Source organism: Lepus europaeus, chromosome 11, assembly GCF_033115175.1.
Source record: "Lepus europaeus isolate LE1 chromosome 11, mLepTim1.pri, whole genome shotgun sequence".
Classification (NCBI taxonomy): domain Eukaryota; kingdom Metazoa; phylum Chordata; class Mammalia; order Lagomorpha; family Leporidae; genus Lepus; species Lepus europaeus.
The window spans coordinates 80,538,222-80,553,352 of NC_084837.1; the positions used below are offsets into that span (position 1 = coordinate 80,538,222).

The 15,131-nt window shown below is 44.2% G+C and overlaps 2 protein-coding genes across 5 annotated transcripts in view; one reads left to right on the top strand and one right to left on the bottom strand.

Annotated features, from left to right (window-relative positions):
- Positions 1 to 14,978, top strand: part of MINDY2 (MINDY lysine 48 deubiquitinase 2) — a 105,032-nt gene extending 90,054 nt beyond the window's left edge. The window contains exon 10 of the mRNA XM_062206016.1: positions 14,880 to 14,978. Within this exon, the coding sequence (XP_062062000.1) occupies positions 14,880 to 14,963 (84 nt within the window). The 3' untranslated portion in view covers positions 14,964 to 14,978. The remainder of the gene's footprint in view (positions 1 to 14,879) is intronic.
- Positions 7,906 to 15,131, bottom strand: part of SLTM (SAFB like transcription modulator) — a 50,265-nt gene continuing 43,039 nt past the window's right edge. For all 4 annotated transcript variants that reach the window (XM_062206013.1, XM_062206014.1, XM_062206011.1 and 1 more), the window contains 3 exons: positions 14,985 to 15,126; positions 12,952 to 13,112; positions 7,906 to 8,969 (listed from right to left, as the gene is read on the bottom strand). In XM_062206013.1, the coding sequence (XP_062061997.1) occupies positions 8,861 to 8,969; positions 12,952 to 13,112; positions 14,985 to 15,126 (412 nt within the window). In that variant the 3' untranslated portion in view covers positions 7,906 to 8,860. The remainder of the gene's footprint in view (positions 8,970 to 12,951; positions 13,113 to 14,984; positions 15,127 to 15,131) is intronic.

Here is a 15,131-nt window from a genome sequence, read left to right on the forward strand (position 1 = left end):
CTATATGGGATGCCGTCGCTTCAGGCCACAGCACCTTCCCCTAGAGCTTAGATTTCAAAGCTAGGTTGAAGCCTGAGCTCACAAATAGATCTGGAAGAAGACAAATCTAGACCAGATATGTGTCCAAATGATGACTCAACTTTTTCTGTCACATCTATTGAAATCTTCAATATTAAGCCTATTAACCATTTCTTTACTCACTAGCCTTATAGGACTTATGTACACCTAAATCCTCATCATTATAATGGAATAAATAATTTCTACCTCTTAGAATTATTGTGAAGATTGTAATTCATATTTAAAGTACCATATATATAATAAATGCTGAATAAATTATAACAGGTGGTTAATACCAAATTAGAAAACTAAATAACTTTTTCTTCTGCAGCAAGCCAAGAATTTTTTTTTTTTTTTTGACAGGCAGAGTGGACAGTGAGAGAGAGAGACAGAGAGAAAGGTCTTCCTTTTGCCGTTGGTTCATCCTCCAGTGGCCGCCACGGTTGGCGCGCTGCGACCGGCGCACCATGCTGATCCAAAGGCAGGAGCCAGGTGCTTCCTCCTGATCTCCATGCGGGTGCAGGGCCCAAGCACTTGGGCCATCCTCCACTGCACTCCCTGGCCACAGCAGAGAGCTGGCCTGGAAGAGGGGCAACCGAGACAGAATATGGTGCCCCGACCGGGACTAGAACCCGGTGTGCTGGCGCCGCAAGGCAGAGGATTAGTCTGTTGAGCCACGGCGCTGGCCTGCAAGCCAAGAATTTTAAATGAGAAACCTTCACCTGGGAGATTAGGATGGCCACTTAAGCCTTATAAAAACATTTTTCTATTATATCCTTTTATAATGCCGTTCCCACCAAGAGGCTGAGATGAACTTAGACTCAGAATGGCCCCGGATGAAAAACATGGACAAAATAAAACTTCAGAGGCCGATGTTGTGCAGTGGGTTAAGCCACCACTTGTGTCGCTGGCATCTCATATTGGTTCAAGTTCTAGCTGCTCTGCTTCTTATCCAGCTTCCTGCTAATGTGTTTGGGAAGGCCGCAAAAAATGGCCCAAGTATTTGGGCCCCTGAGACCTATGTGGGACACCAGGATGATGAAGTTCCTGGTTCTCCCTCCTTTTTATTTATTTATTTGAAAGTCTGCAGAGAGACAGAAATCTTCCATTCACTGGTTCACTCCCCAAATGCCTACAAGCAGCCAGGGCTGGGCCAAGCCGAAGCCAGGAGCCTGGAACTCAATCTGGGCCTCCCACGTGGGTGGCCTCCAGTATGGGAGGCAGGTGTCCCAAGTGGCGACTTAATCACTGCACCAAAAGCCTGCCTTGTCTTCTCCTTTTCTAAACCCATATTTCTGAAAGTTTTCAAGTAGATTTCTGATATCCAGTCAAAATTTTAAATCTGAGGTCACTATGATTTCTTTTATTCTAGATGTGTCATGGTTTTAGGCCCTACATTTATGTCTAGGGTGCATTTTGTGTTAATTTTTGTGTTCAGTTTGAAATAAAGTATTTTACATTATATATACTACCATATATATATATATATATATATACACACACACACACACATATACATATATATATATATATCCCAGCAATTCCACTCTTATTTACCTGAGAAAAATAACATAACATTGTTTAAAAATAAAATGACATTGTTCATAGAGACTTATACACATTCATACTAGTTTATTCATAATTGTCTCAAACTTTCAACAACTCAAATTTCCACCAGTAAAACGAGTCCACAAAAAAACTGTGTATCTGCAAAATGGAAAACTACACAGCAACAAGTGAAGGAACTCCATATACATAGCAACATGGTGAACTCCAAAATTATATAGCCACAACTCAAACCTAGGCACTCTGATAAAGGATGCAGGTGTCCCAAAAGGTGTCTTAACTGCTATGCCAAATGCCTGCCTTTGGTCCAGTCTCTCTCTTTTTTTAAAGATTTATTTATTTGAAAATCAGAGTTACACAGAGAGGAGAGGTCTTCCATCCGATGGTTCACTCCCCAGATGGCTGCAACGGCCAGAGCTGCACCCATCCGAAGGCAAGAACCAGAAGCCTCTTCCGGGTCTCCCATATAGGTGCAGGGGCCCAAGGACTTGAGCCATCCTCTACTGCTTTCCCGGGCCATAGCAGAGAGCTGGATCGGAAGTGGAGCAGCTGGGTCTTGAACCGGAGCCCATATGGGATGCCTGCACTTAAGGCCAGGGTGTTAACCCGCTGCACCACAGCACAGGCCCCAATCCAATCTCTTAACCTTGGTAACTTGATAACTCCCTTAAACGCCTTTTAAAGGTGGTCATTTAATAGAATTAAAACAAAGTATTGCTTATCTACATAATATTAATAGAACATCCCAAAACAAGTTTCTTAAGCTGATACAGAGATTACCCACCTGCATGCTGGGTGGTTCAGCTTTATGAAGGAATTAATCATCACTTATCCAGAAAGTATTACTAATGAACATCACTTCTCTCTGGCAAAAACATGCAGTTTCTAAAACTAAATGACATGTGTTGGAGTACGACAAGGAAAATTCTACTACCCATAAAATTGCCAGCTGCTCTTAAAATTGGCTCTGTCTGGTCTTGCCTAGTTTGAGCTGCATCTCTACAGTGATTCTCCATCCTGGATGCACATTTAAATCGTCTTGGGGATCTTTATGGAAGAAAACAAGCGTGATCTCCATCACGCATCTCTGGGGGTAGGGTCCAGGTTTGAGAACTCAACCAGTCAGACCTCTGATTTTGCCTGGTCAGCAACTCTCTACTGAACCTCTACAAATAAGATCATTTTCTTTTGGCTTCAATCCAGGTAGCATGACAGGACTTTGCTAGCGTAAGAGAAAATGAGAATTTGTCTAGTATTTGATACATATTTTTGCTATTTAGATCCTTACACTAGCCCTATCAGGTAAGCCAAATCAAGCCAGTGTCCTGGACATAGAGATAATTTGCCCCTACTTGTGAAGCTAGCAAATGGCACAATTGGCCCACACTCCTCTGCATTCTGAAACCTTTGGTCTTTAGACGGGACAGCCCGGCAGGTTGTCCTAGCTTTGTGGGGTTTCCCTTTCATACAGTTTTGTCTAAGTTGGGATTGTTCTTTGATTAGTTCAGGGGAGATGTAGACCAGGTGAAGCAGACCCTGGCAGGTTGCTTTTCCAGTCAGAGCTAGGGACAGGAGGGACCAAGGTTGGCAGATGCATCAAGAATAAAGTCATTAGGCCGGCGCCGCGGCTCACTAGGCTAATCCTCCGCCTTGCGGCGCCGGCACACCGGGTTCTAGTCCCGGTCGGGGCACCGGATTCTGTCCCGGTTGCCCCTCTTCCGGGCCAGCTCTCTGCTGTGGCCAGGGAGTGCAGTGGAGGATGGCCCAAGTGCTTGGGTCCTGCACCCGCATGGGAGACCAGGAGAAGCCCCTGGCTCCTGCCATCGGATCAGCGCGGTGCGCCGGTCGCAGCGCGCCAACCGTGGCGGCCATTGGAGGATGAACCAACGGCAAAAGGAAGACCTTTCTCTCTGTCTCTCTCTCTCACTGTCCACTCTGTCCAAAAAAAAAAAAAAAAAGAATAAAGTCATTAAAGCAGCTAATAGGTAATATAATCTTAGAAATATTAGGATATTATAGAAAAGCAATTTATTATATCAGTTCTTCAGAATTTACAGTCATTATATCCTTGAGAGATGCACCCTTGTCATTGTATCTGACCCATCTGACCCATTCCCTCTCCATACCGCCTCCCAACTGCCTTGCAGAATGTGAACTAATGTATGAGTATATTTTGATAGGTATCACTAGAAAGTTTCTATCCAGTGACTGGTTATTGCTTGCAATTTAGAAGGTCTTGGTCTTGCAAAGTGATGAAAACTTAACTGAGCAGATTTCATACTCATGTTGGCTAACCCTGTTGGCAAATTCAGATGGGAAATGATATGCTCAGTGAGCACAGAGCTGGAGCAAGGATGCCTTCAATGTTCATGTTTGAGGCAAGCACTTCTCTTAGGGGCTTGAGCTTTGACCTGATGGTCTGGGCAGCCTGTCCCTAAACAATTGCATTTCTTACTGGTGATTGTACCAAGTAGTGGCTTGCAAGAAGCTTTTGGCCCTCAAGTCTCCATCTTACTGTTTACCATATGTCCTCAATGTAAACCCTTGTCAGTTGCATTAAAAAAAAATTTTTTTTTTAAATATTTATCCATTTGGGGCCAATGCTGTAGTGCACTGGGTTAATGCCCTGGCCTGAAGCACCACCATCCCATGTGGGCGCCGATTCTAGTCCTGGCTGCTCCACTTCTGATCCAGCTCTCTGCTATGGCCTGGGAAAGCAGTGGAAGATGGTCCAAGTCCTTGGGCCCCTGCACCTGTGTAGGAGACCCAGAAGAAGCTCCTGGCTTCGGATTGGTGCCGTTGCGGCCAATTGGAGAATGAACCATTGGATGGAAGACCTCTATCTCTCTGCCTCTCCTCTCTATGTGTAACTCTGACTCTCATGTAAAAAAATAAATCTTTAAATATCCATTTATTTGAAAGGCAGAGTTACAGACAGGCAGAAGCAGAGAGACACACACAGAATTTTCCATCTGCTGGTTCACTCCCCAGATGGCCACAATGGCTGGAGCTGGACTGATCCAAAACCAGGAGCTTCTTCTGGGTCTCCCACGTGAGTCAGGGGCCCATGTTCTTTCATCTTTGGCTGCTTTCCCAGGCCATAGCAGAGAGCTGGATCGGAAGTAGAGCAGCCAGGACTTGAACAGGCACCTATATAGGATGCTGGCACTACAGGATGTGGCTTTACCTGCTACACCATAGTGATGGCCCCTCGGTTACATCTTAAAACTGCTGCACCACTGTATTCCCAGAAAAAGTCAAGCTGTGCCCCTCAAGGGATCCAGACACTATGCTGTGTTCAACACACACACACACACACACACAGGCCAATGTGACTATAACTATCAGCAAGGGACACAAGGTAGGACATGTGAAAAGCAGGCAAGCAGGCACTGGAAAATTGGATTTACTCTACAGGAGATGGGGTGCTAGCTTCAACAGCCAATGCCCTTATACTGGGATGATAGAAATTAGCATTCCTGGGGTTGGTGCTGTGGCACAGTGGGTAAAGCTGCTGTCTGCAGTGCCATTATCCTGTACGGGTGCCGGCTGCTCCAGTTCCCATCCAGCTCTCTGCTGTGGCCTGGGGAAGCAGAAGATGATCCAAGTCCTTGGGCCCCTGCACCCCTGTGGGAGACCTGGAATAAGCTCCTGGCTTCAGATTGGTGCAGCTCCAGAACTCCATCCAGATGTCCCACATGGGTGACAGGGACCCAAGCACTTGGGTCATCTTTCACTACTCTCCCAGGACTATTAATAGGGAGCTGGAAATGAAGTGGAGCAGCCAGGATTCGAAATGGCACTCATTTGGGATGCCATTGCAGGCCACAGCTTAACCTGCTGCACCACAATGCCAGTGTCCGTCCTCTTCTTTGCAAGTATGTTTGTCATATGTATTTTCTGAGTTCAGCATTTTGCCCAAACTAAGACTAGCTCTTGATTTTCTTGATCCATTGGTAGGCTGTCTGTTGCTTCTAAATCACTGAACCATCTACATTATGATACAGCAATTCAATTATTCACCAAGCATATGGGGAGTAGGAAAATTTCCTTTTTCTTGGCTTTGAGGAGCTCATCTTCCTTTATAAATGTCTTAATCTGGTTTTCACAACTGATGCTGAGAGCAAGCCAGATCCCTGCTAGCTGCTGTCCCTGAACACTGAGGGCTACTCTCAACCTCTAAGTCAAAACTTAAGGTTTTGTCAGGCATTCTGAACTTGGAAAAAGCATACAAAAGCTCCTGAGGGAAAATAAAAAGTACCTACATTGTCTGTAGAAGGCTGCACCCCTGTGGGGTCAGTGCTGTGGCACAGCAGGTAAAGATGCCACCTGCAATGCCAGCATCCCCTGTGGGTGCTGGTTCCAGTCTCTTTTGATCCATCTCCTTAACAATGGCCTGGGAAAGCAGCAGAGGATGTCCTTGGGCCCCTGCATCCTGTGGCAGAGATGAAAGAAGCTCCTGGCTCCTGGCTTTGGTCTGGCCCCAGTCCCAGCCATTGGGCCATTTGGGGAGTGAACCAGCGGGTTTAAGATTCTCATCCTCTCTTCTCTCTCTCTCTCTCTCCCCCCCTCCCTCCCTCCCACTCTGCCTTTCAAATAAATAAAATAAATCTGCTTTTAAGATTTATTTTATTTATCTGAAAGAGTTACAGAGATGTAGAGCCAGAGAAAGATAGGTCTTCCATCCATTGGTTCACTCCCCACATGGCTACAATGCCCAGAGCTGAGCTGATCAGAAGCCAGGAGCTTCCTCTGGATCTCCCACACAGGTGCAGGGGCCCAAGGACTTGGGCCATCTTCCATTGCTTTCCCAGGCCATAGCAAAGAGCTGGATCAGAAGTAGAGCAGCTGGGACTCGAACCAGCATTCATATGGAATGTCAGTGCTGCAGGCCAGGGCTTTAACCTGCTGTGCCACAGCACCGGCCCCTAAAATAAATCTTAAAAAAAATGAAAATAAAAAAGTTGTACCCTTAATGCAATTGTAGAAAAGACTGGCCCAAATCCAAGATCTACTTTGAAAGAGGTTATTTCTCAAATCCCTATCTGAAAAATGGTTAACAAAATAACTTTATCTATTGCCTAGAAGGATTTTTCTTAGGCAAGCAGATACAGTTAAAAATAAAGGGCTTGGCAGGCGCCATGGCTCACTAGGCTAATCCTCTGCCTTGCAGCGCCGGCACACCGGGTTCTAGTCCCGGTCGGGGTGCCGGTTCTGTCCCGGCTGCCCCTCTTCCAGGCCAGCTCTCTGCTGTGGCCAGGGAGTGCAGTGGAGGATGGCTCAAGTGCTTGGGCCCTGCACCCCATGGGAGACCAGGATGAGCACCTGGCTCCTGCCATCGGATCAGCGCGGTGCGCCGGCCGCAGCGCACCAGCCGCGGCGGCCATTGGAGGGTGAACCAACGGCAAAGGAAGACCTTTCTCTCTCTCTCACTGTCCACTCTGCCTGTCAAACAAATAAATAAATAAAAATTTTAAAAAAAGGGCTTAGCCAATGTTAGCAACTGTAAGATTAACCCTTCTAAGAAGTACAGTGCCACTCTATAGATAAGGAAACATGAAATAATGAGATGTCACCTAATGACCCAAAGTCACGAAGGCAGGGGTCAAGGTAGAGTGAGTTCACACCACCGTATACTGAGGCTTTTACTATGCCATTCTCCAAGGTGTTGGGGATGGAGAAATGAAGCAGACCTAACACACATTCTACCTCCTCCCACAGTTTTAGGTCTGGGAATGGCAACTAGGGCTATGAAATCCAAAGCATTTCAAACAGTGCCAGTTTCTCAAAGGGCCAAAGACCACAGAACCCTAGCTGTCTGTAGCACTTAGAAAGCTGAGCCATTGCATCAGCCTGACTATACGCACCCAGGGACAAACAAATGCTGTCAAGAACTTCTATCAGGTTCTCATATCAAAGGAGTGGTTTCAGGGTGACCCCTGTGCTCCCATATTTTACATGCATCCAAACTGCTGACTTCACCATCTAAGCCCTCTGGATTATTCATCACTGACTGATAAGAAGGGATATGGAAAGCGTTCATGAAAGAGATGGTGTTGAGAATTTATCTTGTCAGTCTTTCCTAGGGAAGATGCCTTAGAAAAAAAAAAGTCACAGGAGTAGTATACTGCCCAAATACTAATGTGAAGAGTCAAAGCTAGCTAGCTTTTTCCCTAGGAAGAAAGAGCAAAAGATGTTGTATAACTCTACACAATCACTTTAGGTTTAACTCCTGAAAGGCTGGTGGTCTAAGACCTAAGGAGCTGGACACAAAGACACATACACTTCCAGGTGTGGATGTTTATTTTCACAAAAAAAGACAACAATGTCTTTTCACATACAAGTATTTACAAAACCCCACTGATTCACCAATCTAGAACCTGGGTTTTTCCCACTTCTCAACATAGTTGGGAACATGGAAACATTAATACCCACACAATTCCCAGAGATGGAATTTATCCATCACACAGTGCAGATTACCTCAAAGTGCACTTACCTGCACAACTCAGGCTAAGAACCTCGTGATATGAACCTTATGGCCAAGGTTTCATTAGTCTATTTGGTTTCAAACCATGCAAACCTGAACAAGTGTGCTGCTATACTAAACTCAAAACTGGTTCTCATTTTACAATTAAAAAGGTTCTCAACACTTTAGCAACTATACAGAATATGAAGGTTTATTTCAAAAAAGATTACATTTTTTTTTAACCAGGATACACAGATGCACTTAATGTAACAGTACCTTCTGCAAAAATAGGTTACATAATACTCAGAAATGCAAGGAACAATCTTATTCTCTAAAAATTAGATGGCAGACTTTTTAAGCTTAAACAACCTTCAAAATGGAGGCTGAAAATGCTTGGTGACAAGAAGTATCTCTAGAGCCTGACACCACAGAGCTAGTGCTGCAAATTAAACCACTACCACACAGCTGCAAGCTACTCTGCATATTCACACAGCAGTCAACAAAACGGCTTCAATTCCAATCTTTTCAAATGTGTCTCGGTGCTGAAAGAAAACAAGTTGAATGGTACACAAAACTATTAAAAGTTACAACAGAACTATTTAAATATCTTCTCTAAAATTGAGAAAAGCAATCAAGTTAAATTTTAAAAAGAAAAAAAAAAAAGTAGGACAGAATTCTCAAGCAAGCCAGAGGTCCTCTTCTTAAGTAGTCAAGTAAAGTTTATAGGAGATTTCAATAAATTATCTTGAAACCATGGCAGATAGCTGATTTTCAGAATCGTCGTGGAGGTCCACCCTTAAATGGCTTAAATCCAGAACCACTTCCTCTTGGCATGGAATTGCCACTGATTTGTACAATTCTGTTAATTGGGGATGCATTACTGAAAAGGATTTAAAAGAAAAAAAAAATGTCAGAACGCATCACTTACTTTTATCAGGCAATGTTCTGTATGTACCATTACTAACCCCATTTTGTGAAGACACTGAGACATGCAGGTTAAGAAATGTGTCCAAGGTCACACAGGTAAACACTGTTGGAGCAAAGCCCACTACTCAAAACATTTCAACATGTAGACCCAGATCAGCAGTATCAGCTCTAACTAAGAGCTTACTAGAAATAGAAATGCAAATTCTCAACCCCACTGTAGCTCCTAAAAAACTCTGGAGATAGGGTCAGTGCCGTGGCTCATTAGGCTAATCCTCCGCCTTGCGGCGCTGGCATAGCAGGTTCCAGTCCCGGTCGGGGTACCTGGTTGCCCCTCTTCCAGTCCAGCTCTCTGCTGTGGCCTGGGAGTGCAGAGGAGGATGGCCCAAGTCCTTGGGCCCTGCACCTTCATGGGAGACCAGGGCTAGGCACCTGGCTCCTGGCTTCGGATCCGCGCGGTGCGCCGGCCACAGCATGCCGGCCGCGGCGGCCACTGGAGGGTGAACCAATGGCAAAAAGGAAGACCTTTCTCTCTGTCTCTCTCTCTGTCCACTTTGCCTGTCAAAAAAAAAAAAAAAAAAAAAAAAAAACCAAAAACACAAACCTCTGGGGATAGGACCCAGCATCTATGTTTTAACAAATCCTCTCGATAATTCTAGCATATGCTAAAGCTTGGGAACCTCCAGTTACAGGAAGTCATTCAAGAAGTATTTCTGGAATTTTTATGTATAATGCAACAGAGTAAACACTTGGAACACATAAAAAATGGATCCATCCCCAAAACATCCTGTAAAAAGGTGGGACATGAAACGCTGCAGAAAGGGCTGAATCCCAGGCTGAGAGTCTGGACTAGACTCTGTGACCAAGAGAAGCTGCTTGTGGTTTTAGAACCAATAAATGGTATAAGAGTGGGTACTCCAATCATTGCATTTAGAAAGAACTTGAGTAAATGTATCAGGAAAAAAAAAAGACTAATTTGAGAAGATTTGATAAAAAATGAGGAAGAATCAATAGCTACTAGAAACACATTATTTTTTATTTGAAAGGGGGAGAGAGGGGTGGGAGGAAGGAAAGGAGAGAGGGGTATCACTCTCATCTTCTGGTTTACTCCCTGAAAGCTCACAACCACTGGGGCTTAGCCAGGTCTCCCACATGAGTGGCAGACACCCAACTAATTTAGCCATCCCAAGATACACATTAGTGGGAATCGAAACAGGAGCTGAGCTGGAATGTGAACTCAGGCATTTGGATATGGGATGTAGGCATCCCAAGGGACATCTTAACTACTATACTGAATGCCCATAGCCCTAGAAACAATTTAAAAAAACAAACCACACTTAGAACGTTATCCTAGTAATGAATATAAATATGATGAGACCAATATTTTTCCAGCTGGGGTGAATAAGATAGAAAGTAGCATTTGCAAATTTAAAAAAGCTGGGGGGTGGGGGGGGTTGGGCATTGTAGTACAATGGGTTAAGCTGCTGCCAGGGACACTTGCATTGCATACAGAAGTTACTGGGATCAAATCCTGCCTCTGCTTCAATCCAGCTTGCTCCTGATGTGCATGGGAGCCAACAGGTGATAGCTCAGGTACCTGGTTCCTGCCATGTGGGAGATCTGGATGATGGAGTTCCTGGCTGTGGCTATGGGCATTCGGGGAGTAACCCAGCAGACAGAGCTCTGTCTCTCCTCCTACCCCCCCTCTCTCTTTCTCTTCCTTTTAATAAATGAAACTTTTTAAGAGAAGGAAAAATAAGAAGCTGGAGGGTGGTACTGTAGCAAAGCAGATCAGGTCACTGTTTGCCTGCTTGAAATGCCAGGATCCTATACTGGAACACCCGGAATCAACTCACAGCTCTGCTTCCTATCCAACTTCCTGCTAATGTGCACCATGGAGGCAGCAAATGATGCCTCATCTACTTGGGTCACTGACACCCACATGGAAGACTAGATGGAGTTCCTGGTTCCTGACTCTTGGCTTCGGCCTGTCCAAACCTCAGCTGTCACTGGCATACGGGGAGTGAACTGGTAGATGGAACATATCTTTCTGTCATTCTTTCAAATAAATAGACAAATTTTAAAAATAAAATAATAAGCTAGAGGCAACAAGAAAGGAATGAATTTGCCTGGGACCTTGAATTGATGGAAACAAGCAAGGCACTCACATGGAAATGGTGATAAGGAGCTAAAAATAAAGAGCAGTGTCAAAAATGCAATCATCTGAAAGAGGGGCAGCAAAGGAAATCAGGAAGAGGGAAATTATAATGCTTTAGAACACAGAAAGCTGCTTCAAAATAAAGAAAAGCAACAGTGTGAAATAGTGCTTAGCCACCAAGGAGCATGAGAACTTAGAAAATAATGGACTCTGTGGCTGGCGCTGTGGCACAGCAGGTTAAAGCCCTAGCCTGTAGTGCTGCCGGCATCCCATATGGGTGCTGGTTTGTGTCCCGGTTGCGCCTCTTCCAATCCAGCTCCCTGCTAATGCATCTGGGAAAGCAGTGGAAGATGGCCCAGGTGATTGGGTCCCTGCACCCACCTGGGAGACCCTGAATAAGCTCCTGGTTCCTGGGTTTGGACTGGCTCAGCTCTGCTTACTGTGACAATTTGGGAAGTGAACCAGCAGATGGAAGACATCTCTGTCTCTACTTCTCACTGTAACTCTTTCAAATAAATAAATATACATCTTTAGGGGCTGGCACTGTGGCGCAGTGGGTTAACGCCCTGGCCTGAAGTGCCAACATCCAATATGGGTGCCGGTTCAAGTCCCGGCTTCTCCACTTCTAATCCCTCTCTTTGCTATGGCCTGGGAAAGCAGTGGAATATGGCCCAAGTCCTTGGGCCCCTGCACCCACATGAGAGACCCGGAAGAAGCTCCTGGCTCCTGGCTTTGGATCGGCGCAGTTCCAGCCATTGCAGCCATTTGGGGAGTGAACCATCCGATAGAAGACCTCTCTCTCTCTGTATCTCTCTCTCCCCCTCTCTCTCTGCCTCTCCTCTCTCTGTGTAAATCTGACTTTCAAATAAATACATAAAATCTTTAAAAAAAGAGAGAAAAGAATGGAATCTGTATTTTAAGAGAAGTCACTGGTGGCCTTGAAAACCCAAAGACAGAATGGAATGCCTGGATTCAGGTCCTGGTTCCACTTCAGATTCCAGCTGCTTGCTAATACACAACCTTGGGTCAAGTAATTGGGTCCCATGTGGGAGACTTGGATTGGGTTCCAGGTTCCTGGCTTCGATCCAGACCAGGCTGTTGTGGTCATTTAGGAAATGGACCAGCAGATGGAAGATTTCTGTCTCTGCCTTTCAAACAAGTAATAATAGAATGATGAGGTTGTGTAATGACAAGTATAACTCTCACTGAAGTTTGACAGAAGTGACAGAATAGTGAAACTTGAGCAGGTCAGTAACTCCTCTAAGGTGAATGAGAGAAATGGGAAATGGAGAGGTTGAAGATTTGGTGACTAAAGTGCCAATGTGGACACTGGGTTTAAGAGAATGAATCAAGCTTGTCTCTTAGCATATAAAATGCCTTTGGGTCAAATGTCCAAAAGTTTTGCTAGAGTTACTTGGAAAAAAAGGAAAGAGAACACATTTCTAGCTTCTTTTTCTCTCAGGAGTTTTAGAATTGCTAGGTAGCGAAGAGGAGGATCACAATTTGAGGTTAATGTATATTACTGTTTGGATTCCAATACACACACACACCTACATCTAGATTTACTTGCCAGAACCAATCAATTAAGTTAGAAATCAAGATCAGCTGCCCCGCATAGGCTCCATTGGCAAGGCTTTTGAGTTGATATAGGGAAATGCTGGGGCAGACCTAGGTTTTTTACCTGCCACAGTTTAATCCCTCAAAAACCATAACAACCTTTAAGGAATGGATAAAAAGTTGAGTTGTGTGCTGGCAGAAATCTTAATGACTAGCTATTTACCTTGAATGCTGGGTTATTATGCCTGCTCCTCCCCGGCCATCACCCATTCGCCTTGTATCATGATAGCCAGGCCCTTGTGAAGGTGGACCATGCCAGTCTTTTCTTGGTCCACTCGTGTCCCGTCCATGGCGTTCAACTACATGTCGTTCTTCAGGATAGTGCTAAAGAAAAGCATATTGAAAAAGGAGTCATGACACCTTCAATATCATGCCAATTTATTTACACTGCTGTGCTTTTAATGTCAGAAGTAAATCAATAAGATGTCTAAGAAAATAAAAGGATGAATAATGCAAAAGCATATGAAGAGTTTCTACCAATCTCATAGTGAGAAGCTACAAGCTTCAGGGTAGAGTATTGGGAAATGATTCAACACTTTATTTTCTATTGCTGCACCTTCTAGAAGCCAAGCATTTTTTGACCCTTAAGAACTTTAAATACCTGGATGTATATAAATAAGAAGGCATAGTCATAGGTCAAAACTTTAAGACAGATCAGGGTGGGGTATATTATCAACCAATCAGGACAATATGCACAGAAAAACAGCAGTAATCTTTATTTAGTACTAGATTAGTGCTGTGGCTCTTACAAGGTGACAGTGAAGACATAACAATGTAGAACATGACATGATGATGACATGACATGAAGAACAGAGTGGTGAACAAAAAAACACAAAAGCCACAGAACTAAGACCTGAGGTGAGAAGAGTCAAGAGTTGATATTTGGCCTACAGGCAATAGAGTTGAAGGGACGTCCCCAGAAGAGGCTAATACTAGTGGAACAACTTTCACACTAACATGAAAAGGAGAATTTTCAAGAGAGGACATAAGGTGTCCTTTATCAGGACATCTTTTCTAAAAGGACATCTGAAAACAGGGGGCTAGCCTATGACACTTCTTTAAGTTTCCTCTAAGCAGGGCAGAGTATCTTGATTGTACACTAAGAAGTTCTGTTCAGAGCAAACAGCTGAATGAACTTACCTATCAACATTTCTACTTGCTAGAGATGTTCAAACTTATCTTAGCCATCAGGTCCAAATCTACATTATAAATACTCTGATGAAATGGAGAGTGTGTAAGTATATAGCAATATTAGATAAAATGCCAAGAGATTGAAAAATGCGAACAAAAATGCTATTATGGGGACCAGCTTTGTGGCACAGTGGGTTAAGCTTCCTCCTGTGATGCTGGCATCCCATGTAAGCACCGGTTCCAGTCCTGGTACTCCACTTCTGATTCAACTCCCCACTAATGCACCTGGGCAAAGCAATGGAAGATGGCCTGAGTACTTGGGCTCCTGCTACCCACTTGGGAGACCCGGATGGAACTCCAAGTTCCCAGTATCAGTTTGGCCCAGGTCTGGCTTTTGTGGGCACTTGGGGAGTGAAACAGCAGATGGAAGTTTTCATCTTTTGTTTTCTCTGCCTTTCAAATAAATAATTTTAAAAAAAAAATGCTGTTATGGAAACTAATATGTACTCAAATGCAAAACAAGGCACCACAATGCAAACACACATACTTCAGGATTGGTATTAGCATGGAATTTACAGAAGTATATCTGTGCTGTCAACTCACAGGCTACTGTTTCCACTCACTCACTTTGAGAATCAAGAGAACAGAAAATAGGCAAAAGTTTTATTTCAGTTCTATACTTTAAGCTATGTCATGAAATATAAATAAAAGGAAAATGTGAAATAGAAACACAAGTATCAAGTAAAGATTTCCCACCCATTTTGACAGCCTCAATTTCTTAACAAGATGCTAAACCAAAGTCACTAGGAAAGTTCATTTACCGACTATAGCTAATCTCAGATTTCAGCAGGAAGTTTATTTCAAGGCTAATATCCTACTTCTTTGGACTACTGAAGATACAACTACTGATGATAATCTATGAGGAAATGTGAGACCTTTTACGAGCCACTTGTTTCTTAGTCATTCCAGGCTAACTCTCTGGGCCACATCCAAGTGATACTGTATGGACATGATATCTCACATGAACTCGAAATCTATTTCTAAAGACTTGACAGTTGCATTCACCTGTGCTCCACTTCCCCGGTCTGAGATCACTCGGTCTCCCTCTCGGCCTCCATAGCCTGAAGCATTACTGCGACTCCCAGGAGGGGCACCTCTCACACTGTGTCCTGAGACTTCTCTCCCGGATCGCTCTGGTCTTTCAACTCTGTT